Here is a 14,499-nt window from a genome sequence, read left to right on the forward strand (position 1 = left end):
TGTTGGAGGTGATGTAGCTCTAATGGTGTGTAGTTGGTTGTAGTGTGTGTGTGTGTGTGTGTGTGTGTGTGTGTCTGTCAGAGAGAGAGAGTGAGTAGGGGTTACAATACTTACTGTTTTGAGGTGGTCTTGGTGTCTGTGTATGTGTGTGTGTGTGTGTGTGTGTGTGTGTGTGTGTGTGTGTGTGTGTGTGTGTGTGTGTGTGTGTGTTGAGGTGTGTGTTGAAGTGTCCCCAGTCCAGGTGCAGAGCTGACCCCAGCTGATGTGGCTTGACCTCCAGCTGTGCTGCTAGCTGCTGCTGAAGCCTGATAGAGATGAAGCACTGGTGGGCTGAGGGGTGGGGGGTTCCTGTCTGCTTTACACACTTTCTTTCCACACATATAGACACACACACACACACACACACACACACACACACACACACGTACATGCACGCGCATACACATCAGCGGAGCTTCTCCGTGTGATGTTCCTCTCTCCTTCTCCTCGTCTCTGGATTATGTCTGGCACACGCTTCTGCTGTAATCGCCGTTGGCTAGGCAATGCGTGACACTGCTTTCTTTTCTTTCTTTCTTTCTTTCTTTCTGTCTTTCTTTCTCTCTTTTGTTCTTTCTGTCTTTATTCTCTGAGTGAAAAACAAACACGCAGCAGGGGAGGTGCGATGAAAGGCTTTTTCTTTCTCTCGTCCTCTCCGCCGCGCTCTCGGCTGCGCTGCGCTGCAGTAGGCTTGCGTTCCTGAAGAGGTGTGAGAGGCGGCGTGATGGCGACGACACATCTGCTCCCCTCGCCTGCCCGGCGCTCAGATTTCGCCGGGACAGTAAAATGTCACCCGCACCGAGGCGCTAGCAACGCCGCCTTTTTCTGCCTGATAACGCCGCCTTTTCAGCCGCCGATAATCTCCCATCTGTGTGAATGCGGGGTGTGTATAGGCGTGTGTGTGTGTGTGTGTGTGTGTGTATAGGAGGGACTTTAAGCTGAAGAGGCGAGCTTGTGTCTTTTGTCCGCCTGCCACTTATCAGTAATGGACCGAGTCAATGAGCGCGAACCTGTCATTGTTGTGGTGTGCGGGGAGAGAGAGAGAGAGAGAGAGAGAGAGAGCCAGGTCTCTTTGGAAGAATGCAAATTTGTATGAAGTGGTTTGAAAATGAATATTGATTTTTTCTTTTTTTGCTGTATTATTTCCGTTTTTTTGCATTAAGAGCCTAGAGCACCCAGGTCATCAGGATATGCATCTTATTTTGCCATTTTGAGCCATTAAAAACCCATTAAGCCCACACACACACACACACACACTCACTCGCTCCTCATTTTCCCTGACGTCCACAGAAAATCACTTCTCTTTCAAAAGCGCTCATTCACACCAGATGGCTGCCGCCTTTGTGTCCCAAACACATGCCCATACAGCCCAGGCCTTTCTACTCAATCCACGTACATTATGATCATCATCACACAAATGACCAGCCGTCTGTGGACCTGATCTCAGCCATGGTTGGCCCGGATCCGTTTCAATGATTCTCACACTCTGCACTCTGCTGGGTGTGTGTGTGTGTGTGTGTGTGTGTGTGTGTTTGTAGGTCAGTTGTGGTTGTGTTGATGGGAGTGTTGTGGTTGTGTTGATGGGAGTGTTGCGGTTGTGTTGTGTTGATGGGAGTGGTGCGGTTGTGTTGATGGGAGTGTTGTGGTTGTGTTGTGGGGAGTGTTGCGGTTGTGTTGTATTGATGGGAGTGTTGCGGTTGTGTTGTGTTGATGGGAGTGGTGCGGTTGTGTTGATGGGAGTGTTGCGGTTGTGTTGTGTTAATGGGAGTGGTGTGGTTGTGTTGTGTTGATGGGAGTGGTGTGGTTGTGTTGTGTTGATGGGAGTGGTGTGGTTGTGTTGTGGGGAGTGTTGCGGTTGTGTTGTATTGATGGGAGTGTTGCGGTTGTGTTGTGTTGATGGGAGTGGTGCGGTTGTGTTGATGGGAGTGTTGCGGTTGTGTTGTGTTGATGGGAGTGGTGTGGTTGTGTTGTGTTGATGGGAGTGGTGTGGTTGTGTTGATGGGAGTGTTACGGTTGTGTTGTATTGACTGGAGTGGTGCGGTTGTGTTGATGGGAGTGGTGTGGTTGTGTTGATGAGTTGATGGGAGTGGTGTGGTTGTGTTGTGTTGATGGGAGTGGTGTGGTTGTGTTGTATTGATGGGAGTGGTGCGGTTGTGTTGATGAGTTGATGGGAGTGTTGCTGTGTCTTTAGAGAGAGGTGGGGGGGCTGAATAGAGATGGAAGAGGTGGGGGGTGGAGTGGCTACTGCCTGGGCTCTTACAGGAATTGACATCAAGGCTCACATTGTGTTCGGGCCCACAATCCATACCATCATCAGCACTATCACGAATGGCATTGTACCACACACACACACACACACACACACACACACACACACACACACACACACACACACACACTTCAACTGTCACAAGATCACTGTGCAGCACCATGACATCCAAAAGCCTCTTCCCCAATGATGGAGTCCCACCCCACCCTACCCCTCCCTCCTCCTTCTCTTCCTGTTCCTCCCCCTCTTCCTCCTCTTCCTCTGTCCCCTCTTCCTCCTCCTCCCCTCCTCCTCCCCTCTTCCTCTGTCCCCCTCTTCCTCCTCCTCCCCTCTTCCTCTGTCCCCCTCTGCCCCCTCCTCTTCCTCCTCCTCCTCCTCCTCCTTCTCCTCCCGTATCTCCCTGACCAGGCTTCCCTGACTATGGCTTTTACTCGGCGGCGGCGGCGGGCAGCAGCAGTGGGGGCAGGCGGTGGTGCTGAGCAGCGTGGGGGGCCGTGCTCCTTCGCCGACTACGGCTCGCTGGGGCCCCAGGCCGCCGCCCACATGCTGCAGGGCGAGCAGCACCAGCACCAGCACCAGCACCACCCCGGGTCCGCCTCGGCCTGCAACTCCCCCCTCCAGCACCTGCCCAGCCCGGAGCAGTTTAAGAGCCCAGGTTTGTATGGAGCAGCACCTACGCAACGTACCTCCACCTCCTCCTCCTCCTCCTCCTCCTCCTCCTTCTCCCTGTACTCCCCCTCCCCCTCCTCCTCCTCCTCCTCCTCCTCCTCCTCCTAACGGCTGGGGAAACAGAGAATGACATGAATTATATATATATATTCATATATACATATATATGCATATGATGTATATATGTGGGCCATAACAGATGACACAACAGCAGCTGAAGAGTACAGATGGCTGTTTATGATAACTGTGTGTGCGTGTGCATCTGAGGAGCTGGCCAGATATGCATTTGCATGTTTCTCTTTTGTTTTGAGGGGGAGTTTGTCTATTTCGTTGCACATTTGGCACCTGAAGAATGACATCTGTATTCTCTGCATGCATTTGTATTTTTATACATGAGATGGATGGGGACTGTTTGGACCTATTTCGGTAGCCTTACTGACAAACAATGAGAACATTTATTTAATAGCTTACAGCTGACAGTAAAACTCAGTGAAGCTAGTTTTCTAGCGTGCTCACAGTTGCAGGTTTCAGCTTGAGAGTCTAATAATATAATATGTATGTATCCATGCAGTACAGTGTATGTACAGTACGTAGCCTCGGATCATTACAGTGAACTGGTAGTTTATATGGCATTGGCTACCAACCCTGGTCAGTGTCAGCACATAATATACTTTGTCTTGTTTCTAAATTGTTTCTCGCATGACTGTGACTGATCAGTTTTATGACCCCACTTATTTCACTAAAATGCATTGGTGACATATGATTGCTCTTATCAGTATTTGTTCTATTGCCATGACTCTAATTGTACAGGAGTATACTGTGAAAAGAAAAACAAAGAAAAAAAACAGCACAACAAGATGCATGTCCAGGCCAGTAGCGACCTGCAGTGTCTTCCTGAATCAAGATGCTCCTCAACAAGTTACACACGGTGGCAACAACAGTGTGTCAGATCCAGACTGAGTACTGAAGAGCCAAAGTGCAGTGGAACGCCCTGGCATGAGAGTGGCGGGGGGTTAGGGTGAAGGCGCTGGCATGGGTGAGGTGAAGTAGAGAGGATGAGACTGAGGACGAGAGTAAGGGTGAAGGAGCTGGCATGCTGGCATGGGTGAGGCAGGGTAGAGAGGACGAGAGTGAGGATGAGTAGTAGTAATGCGGGGAGGAGAGGAGAGGGTGAGGGTGAGGCGTGGTGGAGAGGGTGAGGCGTGGTGGAGAGGGCGAGGCCATTGGGCAGAGGCAGGTGGTGCGGTGCCCAGGAGTCTCTTAGCCGAGCGCTCCCCGCGGCCCCTACTCCACTCTAGTCGCTCCTGCCGCCTCATTGGCCTTGGCAGCCAGCAGGGAGAGACATCTTTAGCCTCCGCGCCTTACACCCAAGATTACACACTTCTCCTGCTTTTGGACCCAGTCCCGGGCTGTGGGTGTGTGTGTGTGTTGGGGGGGTTGAGAGAGAAAGTGTGTGCATGTGTGTTAGTTTGTGTGTGTGTGCTTGTGGGTGTGCGTCTGTTTATTTGTGTGTGTGTGTGTATGTACGTGTGTGTGTGTGTGTGTGTGTGTGTGTGTGTGTGTGTGTAGAGTATACATGTGTGTGTGTGTGGATATCTTGTCTTAACAGCCCTCGCTGGTGCTGTGCCCACCCTACTGTGCAGGCGCAAACAGCACCTTCCTCCCTCCCTACACTCCCTGATGTCTTCGGCCAGGCCTGGCCCAGACCTGGCCCGCGTCCCCTGGTGGCACAGGGCTCTATTTCAGAGAGTTAGCTCCCATTCTTCCATCTGCGTCTGGGCTCCTTACGGACGCGGTGGGCCGGATCCGCAGGCTTTGCCTGAAGCCCAGGAATCTCATTTGCACATAATGTAATCCAGTGGCTCAGTAACTGAGATAAACACTCCGCGAAGAGCCAGGAACGCGGATCGAGTTCTTGCCAAAAACTTTCCCGTCTCTCACATTTTCATTTTTTAAGACCTTCCTGGCTGTGTTGTTCTCTCCTGTGGGAGGGAGTTTGTTTCTGTGATCTCTTTGTGAAGGAATTACTTGGTGTAAGTGTCACATGTATGCCGTTGTTTGTCATTGTTCTTCGGCAATAATGTCGCATCACCGCCTCAGTTGCCGAAATTTATGTTCATGATGGGACTCAATAATGGTTCCGAGCAAAGTAGGACCAAATGACATTGGATTAAAAGGCTAATTGCGTTTTGTTAAACCGCATGGTGCTTCTTGGTTGCTGTGGCAACAAGGACCAAATGGTCGCATTGTGGGTCCCTTAGAGGTCATCAGGACTCGATATCCGAGTTGCCATGAGACACAGGGAATGTTTTGTGTGTGTGTGTGTGTGTGAGAGAGAGAGAGAGAGAGAGAGAGAGAGGGGGGGGGGGGGGGGGGGGGGGGGGTTGACTTCTCTCTGAACTTTGACAGGAAGTAAATAAATGAAGACGGATGAATAATAAAAAAAGAATATTTCTCACTGTAATTTGCAGCTTATGCGATCATCACACTGCGTCAGCAACGTGTGCTGTCAGAGTGGAAGTGCATCACGCGGTGACATAAACGAGGGCACAGCGCAATGTGAGGACTGTGGACTGGGCAGACTCAGCTTGAGTCACCGGGGTCCTGAAACATGCTGCGTAATCAAAGCTCAGCTTGTGCAATTAGCATGGACGCTGCTAACCCACCAGTCAAAGCCAATAAGGGCAGCTCATGTTTGGCTATTAAAGTTAATAGCAGTGGCAGCACTCGCCGGAGGCACTGCAAGTTTAAAACATAAATCCTACTGCTCGCTCACACAGAGAAGAGAGGAGACTCTGTTCAGTCGCTCAGCCCAGCGGTTCAAGCCGAATCCACCAATTATGGGTTAACGAGGATTAGGGCTCGATCCAAAATGGGCCTATAGGGTTTAATGAGAGATTCTGTAGAAAGTCTGGGTGTGAGGTAAGTGCACGGCAAAGCAGGTCAGCTCCAGGTGTTGTGTGAAGCTGTGCGGCAGGACAAAATGAGGCGGATGGTGTGTGTTATATGTGTCCTATTAGTCAATAGGAAGAGTGCGTGGTGGTCAGTTCGCTTTCGGGGGGGGGGGGTAATTCTGGGTCAGTAGTCCCACATTATCCAGCAGCATTAGATCCTGGTTTCAGTGATTAAGTGAGAGCTCTCAATCAAACAGAGGTGTTGGTTAGGATGACATTAGGCTATCAAAAGCCAGTCGGACAGTAAAACAAAAAAAGTTACTGACCCCTCAGTGCTAGAACTGACTCATCAGGCAGTTGCCCAACTGTATGACCTCTGTGTGACCTCTGACAGTCTACACTGACCCCTGCAACTCGAGTGTGATGTTCTGCCATACATGCTGAAATTGAGAAGTTAAAGAAAGTGAATGACAAACACTTACAGTACACACACGCACACACACACACACACGCACACACACACACGCACGCACACACACACACACACACACACACACACACACACACACACGCACACACACACACACACACACACACACACATCTTTACATTTCACATAAGCTTCAGGAGCAACATTAACATGATGCTATAGCAGTTTGTTTGTGTGCATGCTTTTCTGGGTCAAGCCTTGCATGATGTTTTTGGAACAGCGCAGTGCATGCTCAGACTGACTACTATGATTTCCGAGGAGCCTTGACACCATTTCCTGTTTCTTCTACACTGTGTTGCAGAACGCTATTGCTCTTTACAGTACCATAGTGTTTCCACATTCCAATTTAGCATTTTAGCATTTAGAGAGAGGCTGTTAATTGGCAACACAGAATACTACTATAGCAATTATTTTCATGTGTGGTCTTTATGCAAAATGAATGTAATTACAGAGGAATTATTGTCCTCATAATGTCTGCATTCAAGAGGCTTTATACAAATGGCAATGAAATTATATTTTCTAGGCTGCCTTTTAAGGTGAGGTTTATTAAATTCACGCCGAGATTGACACCAGGGCACTGGCACTAATTCTATATTAATGTCAAAGATTTTCTATTTCAAAAGGATTATAATCATAATTCACAGTTAACACATATATGCTAACACAACATATTATGCTCACTGAAAAGTACATAATTACCCTCAATGTAAAGTGTATTACAATCAATGCAAATATTCTGGCGCTTCAGCTGCACATCACTGTGACAGAGCTACATCCCAGTTTTGGGCTTGTCCTCCGGTCCAAAGCGCCTTCCTCAAAGTCACACTGTAATCTCCGCTGCTAGCTTTTCCTTATCTGACCCCGCTAGGCTAGTCGCTGTTCTTGCAGTTGCCTCCGCAGCTGCTAACCTGGGTTCCTCTCTCTACTCGGTCTGAGTCTCTCTCTCTCTCTCTCTCTCTCTCTCTCTCTTTCTCTCTCTCTCTCTCTCTCTCTCTCTCTCCTTGTCCTCCTGGGTAGGTGCCAACCCTCCACGCCCGGGCGGCTTTCCTGGTGCCAACAGCCCGGGCCCTGTGGCTGACCTGTACGCGGCCGCCAGCCAGGACTCTGGCGTGGGCAACTACATCAGCGCTGCCAGCCCCCAGCCCGGGTCCGGCTTTGGACACAGTATCGCTGTGAGTATACATGTGAGTGTGTGCCTCACACACACACACACACACACACACACACACACACACACACACACTGACCTCATATAATACAGTATATATTCATGTTTATATATGTTTACTGTAGAAGACACTTTTATCCAAATTAACATTAAACATTAACATTAAAATGAACAGTTTAAAGTTAAAGCATAAAGCATACAATATATACATGCATTACTTTACATTATATTCTTACATTACATATACATATATATTATTATTAGTACCACTAATGTGTTCTAGGTGTACTTTATCTGAATTTTCCAATGTGAAAAGAGTGTAGCCTACTACCTAAGAATGGTGTTCAGATTGACCACCTTCAAATGTACTCACATTACTGGAGTTGCCATCTACTCCACAGTGTTATGTTTGATTCCTTATTGCTATAAAGAAAAAGATGTTTTAAAAATACTGTAGTTTTCACCTTCTTCCCACCTTTTCACCTGAACTGGACTCTACAATTACCTTCAGAGTGTTGCATGTGATGTGCTGTGCAATGACAGCACCTCTATAGGCAGTCATGTAGAGCCTGCACTGCAGTCTAAAGGCCATTTCACACCAATTTAGAATTCCCAGCATCTGATCACAAAATCACACCGTTTAATTAGCGAGTGTGCACTGGACACGCCTTAAATATCTTTACATTTTTGCGTATGAGATCACTAATATAGAGCTCAAAATATCCACACAATATTACGCTGGTAATCCAATTCATGTGTTCTTATAAGTCTAGTAGTAAGAAGTAAGTATGCCATACCAGTGCCAAAATATACTTGATTTTAAAGACCCTTGGGCAGTATCTGAGTACATGTTTATTCATTAATCTCATGACTAATATTGTTAAATGATGCGATGTACTAATGACTAGACTTAGTCATGTGTGATGATTTGGTTTCTTTTGCATTTTCCTTGTTCTGTCTGATCCCATGAAACTTTTCGGAAAGTGTAGTCTGATCCAGCTACTGGATTCATTTACAGGGTGAGTGGTTAGAGCAGTTTAAAAACAAGCCTGTAAGACCTTGTCTGTGCTTGAAGATTTAATGAAACATTTCACTCAGCTGAAGACTGGAAAGATGTAATATGAGAAAATGCTGCAGTGTGCGAGAGTAAGAGAGAAAGAACCACAGATTAATGAATAAGTCAAGAGAAAGACCTAAAAGAATAGCCAAATTGATATACTTAGATGTTCCTATAATGAGCCATCACATTTTATGGGATTGTCAAACAGAAGCGCGTTTAATGGGCCTTTTTTACAACCTGCTGCCAGTGCACATTTGTTGTCTTTGGAAGTCAGAGGTGTCAGGACAAAAAAAATTAATTGCTTTTTGTCTCAACTCGCATCATCAGAGTCTAATGAAATGTCAGCCCGAAACCCCCGAGAGAGTAGAGAGAGAGAGATATGTTCCCCTTTTCACAGTTTATGGGACATTTATACAGTTAGCTCCCAAACATAGCAAAAACTGTATTAATATCTATTCCATTAATCTGTTAATTCATTATACAAAGGTTCATTTTTAATTTGACCTCAGACTACAATACTAGCTTAGAGTAGTGAGTGTTAACTTACAATTGTATGACAGTGTAGTACTCAAGACATTTTGGTATTCACTGCATTAACACTTGTTCAAATAGTTTTCTTGAGTGCATCAGTCAAATTAAAATTTCCAATGCTAAACAGGTTGAGCACTTGTAGTTTAAACATTTGATGTAGTACGTCTGCGTCTCAGCCTTCTACAGCCTGCTGCATACAAATCATAGACTTAACAAAGTGGTGATATACTTCAGACAAAGGGGTTGGATTCTCTCTCTCTCTCTCTCTCTCTCTCTCTCTCTCTCTCTCTTTAAGCACACCTCATCAGCAGCTCTCATATTTTATTTACCCCGTGGAAAGAAAACAACACAGCTCTCGGATCTGTGATTTGTGATGGAAATGAATAGCACGATTTCCGCCCGTGCTAATTGAATGTGACCTAATCCGCCTGCGAGAGGCTTGGCGAGGCGTTGCCGGGCGGCGATGGCGGTGCTTGTGATCCAGCAAGATGGCTTCCCCTCCACCGCCGCGTGGCGCTCCGCCGTCTCAGCCAGATGATGTCTTTGTGCAGCACATTAAGGCAGGAAATGGCTCGGAACTAAAATGCTCCTCGCCATTAATTCCCCGCGCCAGACAGCGCCAGAAATGCCACGCACTGGAACCTGACATGTCACAAGCCATTGGGCGGCGTCATCCGCTTCTTGTGCCACGCCATTTGCTGTTGGAGTCTGGTGCCAGCCTAACACTCACACACATGCACGCACACAGGCGCGCACACGCACACTCACACACACACACACACACACACACACACACACACACTCACACACACACACTCACACAGAAATAAGTGAGTGGGTGTAATTGTAGTGTCAGTTAAAAGTGCTGAGGTGGGTTATATGCTCATCTTTTGTTCATCGGAAAGCAATGTGTGGTGTCGTCACTGCAGTCTGACCGTGAGTTTAATCTGGGGGGCAAAAAACAGTTGGCTGTTCCTTCCTTGCAGGCATGGGAAAAGGGTATATATATGTATCCTTTTGTGCTGTGCACTATTTTCAGGCGATCCTAAAAATTGCAACTGGATGCTGTTATAATTAGTGGTTATCTGAGCAGTTATTGTGTTTTGCCACCAATCTCTCTCTCTCTCTCTCTGTCGTGTGCTATTTTAAACTTTTCGCTCGGTGATTCGTTCCCACACCCCGCAGCCTCCTGGTGATGTGTGTGTGTGTGGGGGACTGCGTCACCATTGCTGAGGCATTGTTGTGTCTTATTTTTATCAGGAGATTGCGATCGGGCGTCTGGCGGAATTGATCCGTCCTGTCACTGCCACAATGGGATGATGACACGGCTGATAAGTGGAGCCGGCTGACGCTTTTCACCACCCCCAACCGCCCCCCCCCCCCCCAAAAAAAAAATTGTGTGCCGGTTGTTCACTCTCTCAGAGGAAAAAATAGATAAATGTCCACTACTGCAGAAAGGCAATGACCATCAATGATTATCAGAGGTCACTAATGCTGCCTATGCTCCTATGTGACCTTGCCTGAGGAGATATACAGTACGGACGACGTTAGTGTACAATGTATCTGTAGCGATGATGCTAATTTAGTGAAGTGTATCTTTAAGACAACCAAGCAAGAGGATCAAGAAACATAAGCAAATGGTCAACATGTGAGTGTTGAAGGCCCAAAAAGAACTGAGACCTCCCTGCTGCACCAATACATGAGAACCCAGAGGATACAAATCAGAGCACAGCACAGCACAGCAAAGAGCAGAATGGGAAGATGAAGACCGGCTGGCTGCCTGATCATCATTACTACTATGTGTCATAAAGTTTGGGCATAACCGAAATAAACATAAGTGCACGGCACTAGCAAAAAAAAGGCTCCACTGTCTCCATTAGGATGGTTTATATTAGCACTTTACCTATGCTTTACCAATGTAACTAGTGGCATTTACCCATTCACACAGATGGGCCAGCCTTTGAATGAAATGTGCGATGGGTTTTTTTTTTTGTGCAAGTGAAATGTGTATTGACTGTTTCTCTTGACACTTTCAGGGCCCGTTGATAGCGACAGCGTTCACAAACGGATACCACTGAACCGGAGCAGATGGTTGGTGGCCATCTCGGTGGAGGTATGTGTCCTCTTGTATATTATAGGACTGTTTATTTCACTAATTGTGAACAGTTTTATTCATTTTTTTATTTTCTGTTGATAGCCACTGTGTCCACCATTTGCCAGCCTAACGTCAAAACGTTGCTCATTTTTTAACAGTAGAATATGGGAGCTCAAAGCAGTGTTGCGGACATTACATTTATTTTATTGAAGCAAGTTCCATTTGTCCTGCACCTGCACACGCCATTACTCTTTTTGAATGTCTCCTCTTCTCCCATCATGTCAAGCCCTGATTTGGATCTCACTCTGGGCTGGCTGAGCTCTTCTGGTCTCCAGACCTTCTGCTGTTATTTTTTGTCTTGTCTCGTGTTTCACCCACCCTATACTTACAGTACCTACATGCTTTACAGTTATAGGTAGATGCACCTATGTCTGTGGCATTTATTTTACTTATTCATTTGTATTCACAATGAAAAAAATCTTTATGATGTCGTGAGTATGACTTGTCTACTTGGAGGGAAATGGAATCAATAGCCACAAACCCAGTCGAGTCAGAACAAGACAAGTCTATATTCGAGCTTAAAGGTGTTAATTGTATCGCTAGGTTTCGAACCCTAAGAATGAAAAAAAAAACATCTACCTCCCCATTGTTAGGCTGATGGCCATCTGTATTGTCCTAAATCCCACCTACAACATTGCCATGATGTTAAGGTCATGTCCAGATCAAATGAGGGCAGTTGAAGTTCATCTATCCATACTGGTAACAGTAATTTTAAAGTTGCTGTTGGCGTTTTTGCTAGGTGGATTATTAACAGTTACACTAACAGAATCATACAGTGCATCTTCAATTTCTGCATGTATGACAGAACATCACACTTGAGTTGCAGGAGTCAGTGTGGAAGAGAGAGGTCATTCAGGTCACCATACTGTACAGTTGGGCAACAGCCTGATGAGTTAGCTTTAGCACTGAGGGCTAGTAATGTAGCATGTGGAGACAGAGGCCCACCTGGTATCAATTTCATCTAACTGGCCTGAGGGTAAAAGTGTGATCTGAAACCCTGAGGCCAATAGCCCTAAGGAAGCCCTGCAGAGGCATGATCAAGCACCAGATGAGATCATGTGGAGGTGATTAGTCTCCTTACACTGTAACTTGCCCAGATTTGGCTTGGCTTTGGCCCGACATTGGGGAAGGGGCAAAAATGGTGATTCACTTAAAGGTGCAAGTCAGGGATAGTGTAGGAAGTTGTGTTTGTGTTTATGTTTTTATATTTAGATGTGTAACATGTGACACTTTTTTGTAAAAAGACTTTCATTATATTTACATTTTTAAGGACAAAACAAAATATGCCAGAGAAGTAAGTTCACCCCTGCCTTCAGTATTCCCAGAACTATTCCACAAAAGGTTTAATTTTAGTTTAGGGGACAGGCTGCCCCTACTTTGTTTGTTTCCTGTGTCCAGAGCCTGGGCTGCCTAGAGAGACCGGGGTCTTAACAGTGTACTCACGCAGTGGGCAGCTAGCGGTCATGAGGAGATGATTGCTGAATGTGACAAAAAATGTTATGGGCTTGAAATCGCATGAAATCCCTGACTGCATCTTTAAAGACAAGCACCCATTTGGGGCTATGTGGAGAAAATGTAACATATTTATTTGTTTACTCAGTGGCACATTGTCATATGCTTTGTGCTGTTTATTTAATTTAAGTTATGTCTTGCAAAATAGGACAGGCAACATGGGAGATGGTATGACACCATGGGGGAAACTTGATATCATCTTAATAGTAATGTATGTTCGTTTGAGTGAATGTTTGTTATTTTGGGATGAAACATTTCACATGTCTCTAGGATAGGTTTGTGATATTCAGGTCACCTCTCTTGGATGCATCCCTCTGAACATATCTTATCAAATAGATTATAAGTCGTTGCTAAAACAGCAGTTTTGCCTCCTGGCATCAGCCACCATCTGTAGAGCCAGTTCTGCTGTCGGTGTCACCTACAGTAGAGTATCTTTCCAGTTGCTCTCAATGTCCAAGCCCATGGCTGGGTAACTGATAAATCTGGGACAGATCCATGGCTAATCTGAGCGAGGTTCATCACCAGTTTCATTTTTAATATAGAGTAGGTCCATTTCATCACCAGATCCATTCTGAGTCTCAACTTGGTCTATTCCATCACTAGAGCCACTCGTAATCTACAGCAGAATAGGTCCATTCCATCACCAGAGCCACTCGTAATCTGGAATAGGTCCCTTCCATCACCAGATCCACTCGTAATCTAGAATAGGTCCATTCCATCACCAGAGCCACTCGTAATCTAGAATAGGTCCATTCCATCACCAGAGCCACTCGTAATCTAGAATAGGTCCATTCTATCACCAGAGCCACTCGTAATCTAGAATAGGTCCATTCCATCACCAGAGCCACTCGTAATCTACAGTAGAATAGGTCTATTCCATCATCAGGTCCAGTCTAAATCTGGACTAGATCCATTATGTCACTAGCAGTTGTTGCCCTCTGGCTGGAGACTAACCATCCTGTGTAGCTCTCCTTCACCAACCTCTCTGTATCAAGGAGTGACTGCCTAGCGCTCTCTAAAGTTTTCCGCTTCATTGTACCCTGTCAACTCTGCTTTACAGATGAATCCACTGATTTAGAATGTGCCTCTGAGACTTTCTCAGTGCACCGCTTTACACTGTTTCTGCTAATGGGTGCTCATTTGACTGATGTGATCTCATTTTATCCAACCCTAGCTGACCTTCTGTGAGCTGAGAAAAGCTATTACTCAAAACATCAAGTTCGAAAATGTCTTATAGAATAGAAGTCTCAAGTAATTTAGGCTCCGTGCTTGTAGAGAGAATATGCTTGGTCACTGATCGTACTGTAGATGTTGTGTAATGTAGTTAATGACTTGCATGACCACATGAATGGACAAGCAATCCTGAACACCATAATGGGCCGGTCTGTTCAGCTCTGTGCAGGGTTGACTGCTAGCCAGATTCATGCCATAATTTCCCAGACAATACCATATTGTGGTGGTGGTGGATCTGGGTATGTCAGATCTGTTCCAGTGGAAGCAACAAGTAGAGAGAGGTGTTTGTACTGGTGTCATTCAAAAGCACCTTTATCTTTATTTATCTCATTCACAACAGTGAAAGAACAGTTATGCTGACAAGATGGCCATTTTTACACTCAGCAGTCAAATTACCCCACCCCCAACACACACACACACACACACACACATGCACACACACACACACACACACACACACACACACACACACACACACACAC

At 46.1% G+C, this 14,499-nt stretch overlaps 2 protein-coding genes across 2 annotated transcripts in view; one reads left to right on the forward strand and one right to left on the reverse strand.

Annotated features, from left to right (window-relative positions):
* The window catches only part of LOC134080759 (RNA-binding protein Musashi homolog 2), a gene marked incomplete in the record, with an annotated part of 259,150 nt that overhangs the window by 240,240 nt on the left and 4,411 nt on the right, over positions 1-14,499 (forward strand). The window contains 2 exon segments of the mRNA XM_062537360.1: positions 7,376-7,530; positions 11,154-11,230. Of these exon segments, the coding sequence (XP_062393344.1) occupies positions 7,376-7,530; positions 11,154-11,195 (197 nt within the window).
* LOC134080758 (macrophage-capping protein-like) overlaps positions 1-14,499 on the reverse strand; it is a 136,759-nt gene that overhangs the window by 5,005 nt on the left and 117,255 nt on the right. The gene's annotated exons all lie outside the window — the stretch shown is intronic.

Source organism: Sardina pilchardus, chromosome 5, assembly GCF_963854185.1.
Source record: "Sardina pilchardus chromosome 5, fSarPil1.1, whole genome shotgun sequence".
Classification (NCBI taxonomy): Eukaryota; Metazoa; Chordata; class Actinopteri; order Clupeiformes; family Clupeidae; genus Sardina; species Sardina pilchardus.